The 15,816-nt window shown below is 40.3% G+C and overlaps 1 protein-coding gene across 2 annotated transcripts in view; it reads right to left on the bottom strand.

The window, feature by feature from the left end:
• Window positions 1–15,556, bottom strand: part of MAGI3 (membrane associated guanylate kinase, WW and PDZ domain containing 3) — a 190,468-nt gene extending 174,912 nt beyond the window's left edge. For both annotated transcript variants that reach the window (XM_019730392.2, XM_019730393.2), the window contains exon 1: window positions 14,704–15,556. In XM_019730392.2, coding sequence (XP_019585951.2) covers window positions 14,704–15,019 — 316 coding nt within the window. In that variant the 5' untranslated portion in view covers window positions 15,020–15,556. The remainder of the gene's footprint in view (window positions 1–14,703) is intronic.
• Window positions 15,557–15,816: the final 260 nt, after the last annotated feature.

Genomic DNA, 15,816 nt, shown 5'->3' with positions numbered 1-15,816 from the left:
AATTGCACACGTGAAACTTATATAATGCTGTAAACCAATGTTGGATGGATAGATAGATGATAGATAATTTTGAGTGTAGACAGATAGATAGATAGATAGATAGATAGATAGATAGATAGATAGATAGATAGATAGCACATATTACGTCTCAATCAGTCAGGTGCTGACCTGTTTTGCACAGAGGAGCCTATCCCCCCAGCACTACATATTCAGAGGGTGCTACAGCCCTCCCAGATCTAGCTTGACGGTCTGCAGAGTACAATGCTGTAAATTCTTTGTTGAGGACCTAAGATCCTGTACAAGGACACAGGTCCACAGGAGCGACCTTAACAAGAGCTAAGTGCCACGGCCACTGCAGTAAAAGCTCTCTGTGGTAGGGTGGAGCCAGCCCATCCTTGTACTTTGGAAACATTATCAGGTTGTAATGATGTAAAGCAGAGATAAGTTTTATTTCTTCCAACAATTCAATGCTAGAGAGAGCTCTTTGTGCCAGATAAGGTCAATGGAACCAAAAAATTTTTTTTTCCAAAGTTGAAATATTGAGTGCTCAGTTCTACACCCTTTCCATATTAAACACCCTCGATTTTTTAGGAATACCACCAAGTTCCTTAATCTGACCAATGCTCCAACATGCCATAGCTCAAACCACATTGCCATGACAATCCCGTGTTCCTTTCTCTCTCCATCTTGACCCCTTCTTCCTTCTGATCCTGGGGCCCCCTCTCACCCCCTCCTGCCAGTCACTGCTATGGTCATCTACGACTTATGCATCCAGTTTCTCCTCGATACTTCCAACCAATCCAGCCCACATCCCTGTTCAGGGAGCAGCACTGACAGCTTCGATGTTTTAGTTTTGACCCTGTTGGAAGGAAGCAGGGGGAGGGGCTTGTGGGTCAGTGTTTATAAAGTCTGCAGGAGCGTGCAGTCCTGTTCTTCCCATCCACTCACCCCGCCTCACTGACTCGCCCAGAGCAACTTCCGGTCCTGCCAGCTCCGTTCATGGTAAGTGCCCTGCACAGGTGTACCACTGTCTATCTTTATACCACATCTTTACTGTCCCTTTTCTATGTTCAGATATGTGTAGAATCACAAATACTTACCGTTGTGTTACAGTACTCAGTGCAATAACATGTAAGTTTTGCAGCCTAAGGAGCAATGGGCTGTACCCTACAGCCTGGGTGTGCAGGAGGCTGTACCGTCTAGGTGTGTAAGTGCACTCTGATTGCACAATGAAGGAGTCACCTGACGACGCATTTCTTACCACGCATCCCCATCATTAAGCAATGCATGACTGTATGCTACATAACTGAAATTTGCTAAGAGAGTAAAACTTAAGTGTTCTCACCAAAAAAAAAAAGGTAAATATGGGAAGTGATGGATATATTCATTAATGCAACTGTGGGACTCCTTTCACAATGCATACATATATCAAATCATCACACTGTACACTTTATAGTACAATATTATTGATTATGCCTCAAAGCTGAAAACAATTAGAAAACAATTTTGAGTATTAAGTTTTTAGTATAATTTTAATATAACTTAATTATAACAAATTACTAATAGTTTATTAATACAATTATATTAAAACAATATAATTTGTTTTTAATATAATTTGTTTTTCATTATAACTTTATGCAACTTAAGTCTTGTTTTAAAGTCTGTGTTGGACAACTAACTTGCAAAATCCCTGGAAATTTAACCACCTATCTCATGAAAGAGTTCCACGAACTCCAGTGCATTACTGCAAAACCTTTCAGATCAATCTCCTATTCCTAATTTCAAATTCTTTCCTTTTTGTTTTAGTTCAAATCCCCAGAAAAGAGTCTTAGGGCCCCATTCATCTTTTCAAGCCACAGAAATCATAGGTTGCTGACCAGCCTACAAATTAGTTACTGCCGTTGGGGTGCCGGCCCTGCCCTGGTGCCTGCAGCTTGCAGGGGAGGTTAGGATCAAGTGATGGAAAACACAGACATCCCAGCAGCAGAGACAGCAGGGAGGCCAGACACAGACTGACCTAGTATAAAAAGTCACTACCGATGTTAAGAATCCATCAGCCGTGATCACGCCAACTACAGATCGTTGTAAAATGAGCTCACAGAAATGACAACGAGTTGTCAAGAAAGGGCTACATTGTATTTAAAATGCCATATTTAATAAGATGAGTATGTGCGAAAGGTCAGCTGGCACTCAGCACTCACCTCCTCATCCTATGCCTTCCTCAAATGCAGAGGTTGGAAAACGAACAGCTGTGTTCTCCCGACTCCTTTACAGCTAGTATTCAGGATGCAAATTGATTCCACTGTTAACATGCAGGGCACAAAATATGGACGGCAGGAGGGAAGCAGAGCCCCATCAGCGGGTAGCTTTTAGCTGCTTTCAGCTAGCAAAGAAGGTCAAGGACGTATCAGTGTCTAGTCTCCAGCTTGGAGGGTGTGGAAGGCACAGTGGGAGCAGCAGTACCAGATTCCACTTCCGCATCTAGTCACTAGTTTATAGGCATCAAAGAGAAGTTGTCACAGGCGTGCCCAGATGCTACATGTCAAACTTCAGTTATCCTGGCGACAGCAATGACTGTTGTGATCTCCTTGATCACAACTACAGTGGCATCTTCTTGCCATGGTTTCGGCGGCAACCCTCTGATTGTCAATTTCCTGACTGTGGCAGAGGTGGCAGCGCCTGTGGCAAGCTGTCCTTGGAAGCCCAGCCCTCCAAACCCTTGCAGAACTTTCCTAAGCAACCGACTCCCTCCATCACATCTCTTTCTGTTTCCTGCACTGAACCCTAACAGATACCGCAAAGGAGTATATGGTAGATTGATCACAGATTTTTTTCATGTCTACACGTAACGCTGTTCTTTCACAGATATACAAAGGGCCCAAGCAAGATGCCACCATTCCCACTAGTTTTACCTAACGAGGACTGCCACCTCCATCCCCTTTCTTCAGTTTTGCCTCACACAGGTGAATACCTTCTCCTCAGCTCTGGCCAGATCTCCGTGGCCTGAGACACCTACCTGTCTGGTACCCAGCAGGACAACAGTCTCTCCTTTCAGTCATGTCAGTTATGCCAACCATCACTACAGCCAGACAAGCTCAAGGACCCTGAGCCAAAAGTGGCCTTGAGTGTTCATCTACCACACCCCTAAGCAGGCCCCAGCCCTAAAACTCATCTTCCCCCTTTGCATCCCCTAGTCAGTCAGGGGGGTGGGAGGAGAGCCGGCTTGAATTCAGACTGGCAGTGTCACCCCCGCAGAGAGGGTAAGGACAGCAAAAGCATCTCCATATGGCAGCAGCCATTCAGAAGGATTTTACTGAAAGTTTTGTGAAGAATATTTCTGATTGAAAATTTGTTTTTCAGAGCTAAAATGACTATCGAGAACATTCAACAGTGGTTGCACCAGCTAACAATTTTCTGACGATCTACATCTTAACCGTACCCTACAGCATCATGGAAGGCTCAAAGTGCCCTGAAAACCTGTGATATATAACGATTAAAATTTGTTCCTGTGCTCCCACCTCTGGGTGACCACTGCTTCCAATGATGCACTGCAGGGTGATGGCCTCACACACCAAGTCAGCACGTTCCACCAGGTGCCAAAAGAACGCAGATTTCATGAAGAGACAGACACAGCTGACAGATGAAACTCTTTTCTTCACTACTTACCTACAGAAGTTCTTATGCCAGAAACCAAAACAGTAAAAGGAACCTGAGTTCTAATCTCTGCTCTGCCAGCTTCGTGCTATGACTGCCGAGCAGTTACCTGCCATGACTGAACCTCAATTTACTTATCAGTAGACTCAGAGTGTTTGGTTGGTTTGCTTTGGTTCCTTCCTGTTGAGTGACTGACCTGAAGCCCAAATGGAAAACTTAACAGCACAAACACTTAGAGAATAAGCGATGCCAACACCTACACCTGTTTGAACTGCCTCTTTTCAGAGCCATGCACCTGTGCAGTCCTAAAGCCTGGGAGAAGAGAGCTACCTGAATACAAGTAGTTCTTCTATCCAGCTTGGTTAAATCTTATTTCAGCAAAGTATACTTTGAAAAGACTCGACATACTTATAAATAATTCCTAATTCCAACATATATTCATTCAGAACGTTTTCTCGCCTACCTGTGTCTAGGCAAATGTGCTAGCAAACACCTTCCTGATGAGTGAATTACAGAGCAAGTGGGCAGGAGACATGGGAACGAGACATTCTTCCCAGTATCAAGTGTACAATTTTCACAAGTATATTTATCCTAAAAGTATCTATTATAACTGCTGAAAATGTTGTCTTACGAAGGTAGCAAGAATTAATGTTAACTTTGTTTGATTAGTGGTTCTTGGGAATAACTATTTTATCATGCAGTTTAGCTGTACAGATTAAACTGCACGGCCTCAAACTTTGTTTAGAAATAGAACCACGCAATGGAGCTTTTATTTTAAGTACTTCCCAATGTTTTACTGCATTTAACACCCACTCAAACAATTAAGAATTGTGGGAGTTTTCCTTTTAATAGAGAAACAGGAAGTAAGATTTCTCAGACATGATATTCTATCTGGAAAGGGGGGAGGGCTCAAAACTGTTTAGTTCCTGTGAGTCTGGGTGACCTTCGGCATATTTACCTTTCCGAACTTTGGTTTTCTCCTGCATAAAAGGGAGGTGATAATACCTGACTGGTGGAGAAGAATGAATTTCTTTACAGGAATGCATGTATACCAACATATATACATCCTTATAAACCAAATGAGATGGGTGTATGACACCCTGACAGATGGCAGCTACCGTGTTTCCCCGAAAATAAGACCTAGCCAGACCATCCGCTCTAATGCATCTTTTGGAGCAAAAATTAATATAAGACCCGGTCTTATTTTAATATAATATAAAAACGGATATAATATAATATTATAAAAATATATATATATATATATATATAATATTATATTATATATTATGACATAATATATAATATTATAATACCAGGTCTTACATTAATTATGGCTCCAAAAGACGCATTAGAGATGATTGTCTGGCTAGGACTTATTTTTTCGGGGAATTACAGTAGTATTATTATGACAAGTCCCATGACAGAATATTCCTATTAGACTTAGAGCGAGGTTGTCAACTTAGAGTTGTCACCAAAGGGAGTCTGATGTGTCATTTCACTCATCAGCACTGAGATGTGAGCTAGCTCTAGTTAGCAAATCTAATTCTAGTCAAAAGGAATTAAATTTCTCATTAAATCAAATGCTGATATTAGCGAACAGTATCCTTAGCTAAAATTAATAATATTTTGACAAAGCGTTCTGCCAAAAGCTACAGATGTGGGTTAAGATATAATTCTGTGAGTAAGGAAGATTGTATTTGAACAGATTTCATGGTTTAATCTGTCAATATACGGAATTAATATTAGAGAACTCTAGTCGTAACAGGTTTCTGCAGAAGCAGTGATTTTCCAGATATGGTCTGAAGAAATCCCAAGAGAGACATAAACTAATCAAAAAATACAAAGTCCCTTCTATGATTCTTATTGGAAATCATATCCAATTCCATAAATGTTCATTTTTATGCACAGTAAGTGTATTTACCAATAACATACCAGTCTTGAACATTCACTAAAGGTCCAACTATCAGACAGAATTTGGCCAAACTGCAGAACTCCTACTGTACACATCATTCATAAACTGAAGGGTGATGTTACAATGATTGTTTGTATGGCACCCAAGTTGAAGACATTAATACAGTAATTACAATATAAAAATAGTGTGAGGATATTCAGGATATCCACCCCTCTCTTTCAACCTTTACTCCAAGTAGCTCTGCTCCCCAGTGGAGGCAGAAAAAAAAAACTTAACAAAGGTGGTCAAATTTTTATCCTACAATTGTTTGCCAAATAACTTTTTGGGTGATTAAACAGATATCACATTACACACTTAAGCAGTGTTTCCAAGTTAGGAGTCAGTGAAGTAGTTCCTTTCTGTATAAATTCTATGAGATCATGGTTAAAAGGTATTATTAGGGAGCCCTTAGAAATACAATAATAATCCAGTCTCAATTTACAGTTTAAAAGACCATTGTTTTAAAAGCAAAACATCTTGGAAAGCAAGTAGTTTAGAACTTCATTTTCAAAATGGTACAATATTAAGTTTAAAAAATTGCATTAACTAGACTAATAATCATTTTCTCAAAGCCAAAGATTATTAAATTATCCTCCAAAATATTCTATCTACCTAAGAACAAGCAGAATTGATTTAGAGAATCTTATTTGATATTTTTTAAAAATCAAAGAAAGTTGAAGAAAACCTACAAGCAGTACTTTTAAATTGTGTACATTGAGGTATTAACATCTCAATTTTTTAAAGAAACAATGTTTAGATAAAAGCAGTTTTTAGATTTATTTTAAAAAACAAACATCGAAAATGATAACATTTTAGTAAAATCAGTGCCTCGGTTTTGTTCTACAGCCAATATGTTTGTTTGTTTGTTTTATGATAGTTTTATGACAACTGTGTACTGTTGTTGTCTTCAAAGTAAGAGAGATTAAATGCTTTAAATGAGGCTGTTTCCTACAGGACTGTCTCCCCAGCATCCCATCTTTTGAGGACCTCCCCCACCCCTATCTCCTGGGGTTCTGGTACAGTTATTAATCATTGTGCTTTCTGTACCCAGCTGCAAGAGTAGACATGTAACCAGGCCTGACCAGTCATAGTAGCCTACTGACCTCTCTCCACAACTGGGCACAGGGCCAGTGAAAGTCCCTGCATGAGATTTGTCATTGGATTCCAGAAATAAAGATGAGAAGCTTTGAGGGCTGTGTATGACTTGGGGATTCAAAGTCACCTTTCCTGTTACACTAGAGCCAAACTAAGAAGGAAGCCCACCCACAGGAAAAGAGAGTCACGTGCATTGAGAACACAAATCTAGTTGTTCCTGTCCTATGCCTGGGTTTTCGTGTATGTAAACCAATATGTTTCTTCTTAGCCTAAATTAATTTCTATAGAGTTTCTGTCACTTGCTACAGAATCCTTACAAATATGTGAACTGGCAGGTGGGTTAGGAATATTTTTCCCTTCCTGCTGAGATGTAAGCTACGTATCACAAGATTCCTGTAGCAAACTGGATAACCATCTCCAGGACGGCTCCATCAATGTGGATTTTTTAAAAGTTATTTTATTAGACAAAAAAACAAAGCCATTTAGTTTAATTCTATTTGCTTAAGTTCAAAAAGAAAGCACATATTAATAAATGCTTCTTTCCCCTCCTTTTTGGAGTATTTTCATTTCATAAAATTCTTTGTTAAATGTCATCATGTATAGTAAAATCCCATTTTTCAGTCATATGTAATTTCCAATCTGAACAACAACAAGATACAAGGTAGACTCTTACAAACTTTTATGATGCAAGAAAAATAATAATGTATTTAAAACTCCCTGAAAAAAAAATAGCAAAGAGCCTAAGACGCCCAAAAGTTTTAATTAAGTGGATCAGTTACTGTTCACACTGCATACCCAAGACAAGAAGAAGGGAAGCCTCTAAATAGAATAGATCACAATTATTAAATGTGAAGCGAAATTTCTCCCCATAATTTTTAAACACCCTAAACTCCAAATAAATTGTAGCAGAAAAATTTAACCTTCCATATTTCTTACTGAGTCTATTTCTTACTGAGTCTCCAAAGGAATATCTCTAGCATAAGTATTACCAAAACAAAGTATCTTAAAATCTATGAGCATAGTCTCCTTTCTCAGGTATTCAGATAAGTCACAAGTCAATTATGGTCTTCAAAATGTAGTCCATACTCCCCTAGCCATCCTGGGATGATTGTATCAGGATACAAGTGCTGGAGTTGGGGGGAATGCAGATATAATGGTGCTACCCTTTTTCCTGCAAGTCAGTCAACCAAAAAAGAAGGCAAGGTTGAGGTGGAAACATATGTGCAGCTCTCTTCTTACTAAACTAGCAAACTCTGTGTTTTCCCATAAAATTGGCTAGGCTTCCAAAGCAATCCAAGAAAGCCTCTTAACAATAAAGCATACTACTGATGGCAATATTTCATCTACATTATGGGTTAAATAAAAATACTCATAGTATTACATTATGAGTTGAATAAGGTTGACGGTAGAAATAGCATTAATCACCTTACCAATATTATTTATGGAAGAAAAACATTTCAAGTTCCAGTTTAAAAAAAAAAAAAAAAAGTAGAGGAGATATTTTATAATGGAACTACCTACACATTTAAACACTTAACATGAATTTCCCTCTATTTTCCAATTATTCTATAATGTGGGTTTTGTGCTTTTATACAAAATAAAGCTTTATACACACACAAGACACACAAAACTATTGAAGCGGACTACACTGCAGACCATTCTGTACCACGTATTCTTGCCCTGTGTTTTCTCCTCCTCTCATCTTACCTTCTCCCCAGGAGATCCTAATTCCACTCAGCCAAAATGTATCCATCTTCCAAAGCCTGGCTGAGTTCAAAATTCTTCACAATTCCCTCCCCAACCAGCCAACTCAGAAAATAAAGGCAGGTGGCAAGGACCTCAGTAAGACATAAAAAAGAATGAAACCAGTCTTTCCCCCCATGTACATATTTTTAACTTCTACAAATTCACTATGCACTCCCAGATGAAGGTCATTTCATAGACTTAAAAGACAGGGTTGGTTTTGGTTTTTGTTTTGTTGGGGGGGGCGGGTTGTTTGTTTGTTTGTTTGTTTGTTTTGGCAAAACAGATCTCTTTGATGCAAGGAAACTATTTCATCTGGTGTTCAACCAAAACAGAGCAATGGGTTCCAACATGTGTAGAAAAGTGGCATGTAGGACTCATCCTAAAAATGGTACAATACAAACACAATGTATAAAGCACACTGCAAAATAAAGCACAAATTGTATTATAAATACATTGTAAATAAAATACAAATACAATGTATTTTAATGGCAATTTAAATTTAAGGGCTTTCCAAAGGAGAATTTTGTTTATAGTTGGTTTTCCTCTTTTTGTAATGACTTGAGAACCAAATCCTCTGTAAGATGCAACTTCACCCCATGTATAAACAACTAAGGTGAACAAATCAGTTAGTCTAGCTTCCACCAAAATTCCTACTACAACTGACCTAAAAGTTTCATTTAAGAACTGGGAGAAAAGTGCAAAAAGATAAAGCCCTGAGTACAGGTATTTCTTACCAATGAATCATTAAGCTCCCACTAAATTGTGCGCTTCTTGAAGACAGAAACTATTTCTGACTCATTTTTATATTTTATATTTTTGTATTGCCAGTGCTAACTCACAGAGCGGGTATACCACTCGGTGCCAGTAACAGACTTTTATTTTCTCTTTATAAAGCAAAACAAGCACCTTTCTTAGGAAAACATTCCGAATAATATTTGTTCAAGGGGAAGGAGAACAGGAAGTTGCCTCTCTTTCTCCACAAACAAGTCTCTCACAACACCAGCCTCCAAGCTACTGAGACTCTTACCCTGAGGAACAGTTATATATCGATTCGGGGCATTTGCTGTCTCCCCCAGAATGTACTGTTGCAAGGAAATTGTTTCTCAACATTTTAGAAAAGAAACAAAAATAATTATTTAATTAAAGGCAACACAGTTCTAATCCTCAGTATCAAGATACTTATCCTTTGTCAACTCACAAACAACCAAACATTGACTTGGAAATTGGCAGAGTTTGAAATTGGTAGGTGCTATTGAAATGGTTCATAAACATGAAATTATCCTACAACTCACTCCCAACATACTAAGTGCCCACAAATTTTACAAAGCACTTAGGGTTTATATAGTAAAGACATTATATGAAACTATTCACCTGAGAAGAATATGCACTGAGCTCATAAATCAGATGTTTGAACACACGTTGGAGATTTGTTTTACCATCGATTTATATAAATTAGAGACAGGGCATGGGGAACAGTGAAATTCATCTCCCATAACAAGACGCTTTATAAAATATATCTCAGGATCACATACAAAAAATAATATACATTTACCAAGGAACATAGAGTAATGTTCCAAGAAAATCAGTTTTCGCATTAAATGAATAAAATAAAAATGATCTGAAAATTGAAAGGGCCAAATATGTTAAGTGTTTGTTCTGCCAGTATGGTATAAGCCCACTATTCATATGAATTGCAGGTGTCAGTGAATAGAGTCCAGAAGTTGAACCTTGAGTGAAGACCAACCTTAGACCCAATACATAGCTACCAAAATTTGAGAAAGCAGGAAAGTTTCCAATTTCAAGTTTATCAAAGTTCAATGCTATTTTTCCTGACAAGGTCTGCCTCACCCAATCAGTAGTGTATATTGCTAAAAGAAAGTAATAAGAGATTTTTTTTGTATTGCAAATCTAGGAGAATAGCAATTAACTCTAATTTCTCTCACCCTTGCCATCTTCAAATACTATAACCCTCTAAACAAGTCACTACAAGTCCCAAATTACCCACTAAACAACCAACAAATGGGAAAAAAACCTAAGAAAAAGATCCAAAAGTTACGAGAAGAAAGGGGTAGAGCCATTCATTATTGGTATAACATAAACATCCTTACTTAAAAGGATCTAGTAGTATTTCTTCACCAATGGGGAATGTATTTCTAAGAATGTGCTCATCTTAACAAAATTCCCTTATAAATCAGATGTCTCAAAGTATCAGTTGTGACAACGTTTACCTATGTTTAATTAGCATGGAACAAGATCTGTTTCAAATTGGTTTTTGTTTAAACAAACTGTAACATTGTTGCTCGTGATTTTCATCTGTAGACATAGCACCAGACTTAGGGTAGCTGAACACAATGATTTCATGTATCTATTGCAGCAATACTTAATCTCCGGAACAAAATTCACATAATTTACAAACACTGAAATAGGTGTTTAAAGGGATATGAAGAAGCAAATATTCCATAAAACTCTGCACATTCATAGTTTGGGAAACTTTAGAACAAAATTAACTACTTCAATCATTAATCGAAACAGAAATGGTTAAAAAATATATACTATGAAGTAAAATCAAAGAAACTAGTCCTAGTCACAGAACTATATAATAAAACAATTTCACTAAAGGTCCAAAGTTCAATTTCCTTTCCTACTAGGAAAATACAAAGTTCAAGTGAAAACTTTTCTCTCTGCAGAGAAATAAACAACAGGGTTGTAATTAAGAAACAGGTGACTAGTTGGATCAAGCATACTGTGTTTCCTCAAAACTAAGACCTAGCCGGACAATCAGCTCTAATGCATCTTTTGGAGCAAAAATTAATATAAGACCCGGTCTTTTATTATATTATATTATATTATATTATATTATATTATATTATATTATATTATATTATATTATATTATATATTATAAAGACCCAGTCCTATATTACAGTAAAATAAGACCGGGTCTTATATTAATTTTTGTTCCAAAAGATGCATTAGAGCTGTCTGGCCAGGTCTTATTTTCAGGGAAACATGGTAGGTGGAACAAAAGATTCCCCATGAAGCAGGAAAGTACTGACTGCTAAGCATTACATTAATACTAAATAAGAATAAGGATTCAATAAGAAATACAGTGGTACCTCGGTTTTCGAACGTAATTCGTTCCGGAAGTCCATTTGAGTTCTGAAACGTTCGAAAACTGAGACGCGGTTTCCCTATATAAAGTAATGCAAAATGGATTAATCTGTTCCAGATCTTTAAAATCCACCCCTAAAATTTACAGCGTTCGTAAATCGAAATGTTCGTCAGTGGAGACGTTCGAAAACCAAGGTACTACTGTATTCTACTTCAGAAAAAGCCTCAGATTAGGAACCATATTTTAAAGAGTTACTTTTAAATCTCCACCAAAGATTATAACAAAAGAAAAAAATAAACCCCGTTTTCAAAGCCCATGACAGTCCCAGTCAGAAAGAACTTTCTATAAGTCATCTGGGTAATGGTGCTGGCTCTGGCTGTGCTCCCCTTAGCATCTTTCAAGACGAAAAGGAGAAAGCTGGAAGAATCAGTGCTGCAGCAGTGTCATCCTACAGCCCAGCCCAGCCCAGCCCTCCGCCATGGACCTTTTCAGAAGACAATAATATGAGATCATTCCCGGCTAACATGCCATCTTATAGAAATGGTTAAATTTACTCTTGCATTGTCCTACTTTCTAAGTAACACGTTATGAATATAATTTAATAAAGCTGTATCAATGAAGACAAAAGAGAGTGTTAAGGATACTTTATAATACCTTATTAAACTGAAACATCGATTCCTCTCACAAAGTTTAGACAAAAGGGGGGAAAAAAAAAAACAATGTGCAGGGCAAGTTCCTTTCTGAATACGCTCACCCTGTATTTTCATACTTTTTGAACTGAATCCCAACAGTATAGACTCTTTGTCTTCTCTGGAGATAATATTTATGCAGTTTTTAATCACACTCAAAGTTCCATGAATAACCTCTTCAAGTCCTTAATTTCTAATATTTAAAGAGATGTGCTTAACCTGCAAAAATCTTGCTATTTTATTAAAAAATGTTGTTTAAGCAAAGCCATTTAAGAAAGCCATTTAACATGATGCCTAACATGAGGCTATTAAGAAATTAAGAATACTATTTTTAAGAGATTAAAAATTTTTAATTACAACTTGCTTAGAAACAAGAATATTCTCAGGTGACACACCATGGTATCCTTTAGAAGTTACTAAAGCAGAGTATATCTTTAAAAAGTGTAGTATTTAACTTTTATTATTAATGATTACAAAATATGCCACACCTATTAATATAAATTATTCCCTTTATTTTGGCTCAACATTTAAAATAGGACAGTACTGGCAGTTGTCAAGAGGGTAAAATTTTATTACTATAAAAATGTCAACTCCATTCTGGAACATCTGATGTTTATTCAACACAATATTAGTAAATACACTCTGAATTATTTTCTTAAATTTGGTACAAAGGTTGAGAAGATGTATAATACGCAGATCAGACCAATGTTAATGATACATCTCCCCGCTCTTCTATCAACTTCCTCCTCAATCAACTTTTAAACTATTTTTAAAATACAGTTATCTATGCCCCAACTAACCAAAACAAAACACAAAGCAATTATGCAGATTTTCTCATTATGCCTCGACTCATGGAATTTGAACTAAATGGCACCTAGACCAGTAAGGGCTGTGTGTGTGTGTGTGTGTGTGTGTGTGTGTGTGTGTGTGTGTAGGATTCTGCATTTTACAGACAGTGCCTGACTGGCTGAACTACAGTTCCAAAGTCTTTCCTCCACTCTTCACATATGGCTCTAAAACTTTGAGTTAAGAATTTCTGAATTCACAAACTACACTGGAAAAGATGTTCAAAGTCTGCCAAAGTTGTGTTGTTTTTTTTAATTAGCAACAACAAGAAGAAAACCTCACATAAATCCATAAGCTTAAAATGAATATGATGGAATAGACTATCTGAGAAAAATCGTACTTGAAGATTGCAGGAACATGTGAGTGTGTGTGTGTGTGTGTGTGTACACACCCACAATAAACACACATAGGCATATTGCACCACAAACCATCAGTTCCTATTAAGCCCAAAGGACTATTGAAGAGGTATTTCCAAAGTGAGCTACTGAGAAAGAAAGAAAAAGAAAAAAAAAGCGAGGGAGATAACATGTCAAATTTTCCCCCAGAATTTTCTAGCCTTTTGCTGTGAAGGGATGGATTGATTTCTCTACCCCATCACAATTAAGCAGCTCATTATATTTTGATGCACTGTATATTCAGTAGAGCACATTCAGCAAAAATAGTTTGATTACTAATAACATTGTAGTCATAATTCTCTCTCCTACAAACATCTCAGAAAACAGAACCACATTCTACCAACGTTGAAACGCTGAAACCGACCAGCACTGTTGTGGATTACAAATACGTCAAGTCTATTACATACTATCAGATTTCGCTGTTCAGTCTGATCAGTGCTTTGAAACTGGCATGAATGCCACATGCGAAACGTGCTTTGCAGCAGATTTTACTAGCATACGAGACACCAGGGCAACAGGGACTCTTTTTTGCCCACTTCAACAAATTTCTGTAAAATCAAAGATTTACAAAAGATTTTCCTCAGCGAAGCACCTAGGTCTTCCCTTCGAACCCCAGACTATTCAACAGCTCCCTGCAGGAACACAACACTCGGCCACGCGTCACATATTGTACACCATCAGTACCCAGACACCTGAACCACCTGGGCTGGCAGAGTGACGCTGTTCAGCTCCAAGGTGTTCCTAGTGTGCAAGAAACGCTGAAAACAGCTAAGCCCTCCCAGGTACACTGGGTGGTAACGTTGGCACCAAGTGCCTCAGTAGTAAAGACCTCTTTCCCTGTTAGAAAACGCGTAAGATTGTTCCAAAGACAATGTTACAATCATGAGGACCTTATCCACAAAGGAAAGCAGAAAAGAGCTGGTTTTCTCTCGAGTCAAAAACTCTGTGGTGGGAGACGGAGCTACAAATTTAGGCAACCCAGCTTCTGGTCGCAATTCTGACAGCTCCCAGAGCAACCCTGCCAAGCCAGAGCTCAGTTTTCCCAAAGGCAAAATGGGAATCACTACTGCCACCCCTCCCCCTCGCCCGGGAGTCCGGCACACCCTAGAGGTCTAAGATTACCCCACACGATAAACGGTGGGGAGGGGCCGCTGCTCCCAGGACACCCACCCCGACTTCTCCCAATCCCCACAATAGAAAGGCAGGGCCGATGTACCTGGCTTCACAGTCTTGAGACGGATGGGCTCGCGGAAGTGGCGGATGACAGCCAGGGTGTCCCGGTGGGTAAGCCCGCTGACAGGCGTCCCGTTCACCTCCAGCAGCACATCCCCGGGGCTGGGCGCTTTGCCCGAGACGATGCAGCAGGTGCCCCCGGCCGGTTCCTCACGGAGCCGCCCCAGGTAGGGGAACTCGCCGCGCTCCGCGCCGCCCCGGATCTCGGCGCCCAAGTCGCCCGGGGGCCCGGCCCAGGACACCGCGCACTCCTGCACCTTGCTGAGCCAGTGCTTCTTCTTCTTCAGCGTCTTCGACATCCCGAACCCCGCTGCACCATGGGGGAGACCCCGCGCCGGCGGCGGGGCCCCAGGCGCCCGCGCAGCCCGGCGAGGGGGGCCTCGCCGCTCCGGCACCCCCCCCAACCACAGCCCACTGGGGGCCGGGCCACTCCACACCCCGAGACACCCCTCGGATGCCCCTCCCGGCTGCGCTCCCTGGGACTGGCTGGGCTTTGCGAGGGCCACCCCGGGTGAGGCTGCAGAAAGGAGAAGGGAATTGTCTCTGGGCAGCCCCGGAGGGGTTTCGGGCGGGGTCACAGCAGCCTGCTGGCCCCCGGGCTCCGCGCCCCAGCGGCGGGAAAGGCTGAGCCTGGGGGGGCGGGGAGGTGAAGGGGGAAGAGCCGGGATGGGAAAAATCCGTCGGGGGCGCGCAGAAGCAAGCGTAGACGCGTGGCTGGATCGATCGCGGCCGCTGCGAAGCTGGAGCACGGAGACCAACGCCTGCCCCAGCTGCCAGGAAACTGCCGCTTTCAAACCCGCCGCAACCTCCTCCTCCCTCTCTCCCTTCCCCCCGCCCTCGCCCATCCCTCACCCAGAGCCCCGCCCCCTCCCGCCGCGCGGCGCCCGGCGCGCTGCCGTCACAGGCCAGGCGCTTGGGAACGAGCCCCAGCACTCGACTCTTGCGCGGGGGATTGGCCCCCGGCAGGCAGGGGATGGACCCTCACCGAGAATGCAAACCACCAATTGGTTGGTGGGAGTGGAGGAGGCGGGCACTAAGATGACTGAAGTTTAAAGAGGGTGGAAAAAAGAAGTTTGAAGAGTGAGGGAGGGCGAGG

Source organism: Rhinolophus sinicus, linkage group LG14 (genome assembly GCF_036562045.2).
Source record: "Rhinolophus sinicus isolate RSC01 linkage group LG14, ASM3656204v1, whole genome shotgun sequence".
Lineage (NCBI taxonomy): Eukaryota > Metazoa > Chordata > Mammalia > Chiroptera > Rhinolophidae > Rhinolophus > Rhinolophus sinicus.
This window is presented reverse-complemented; position numbering and strand designations above follow the sequence as displayed.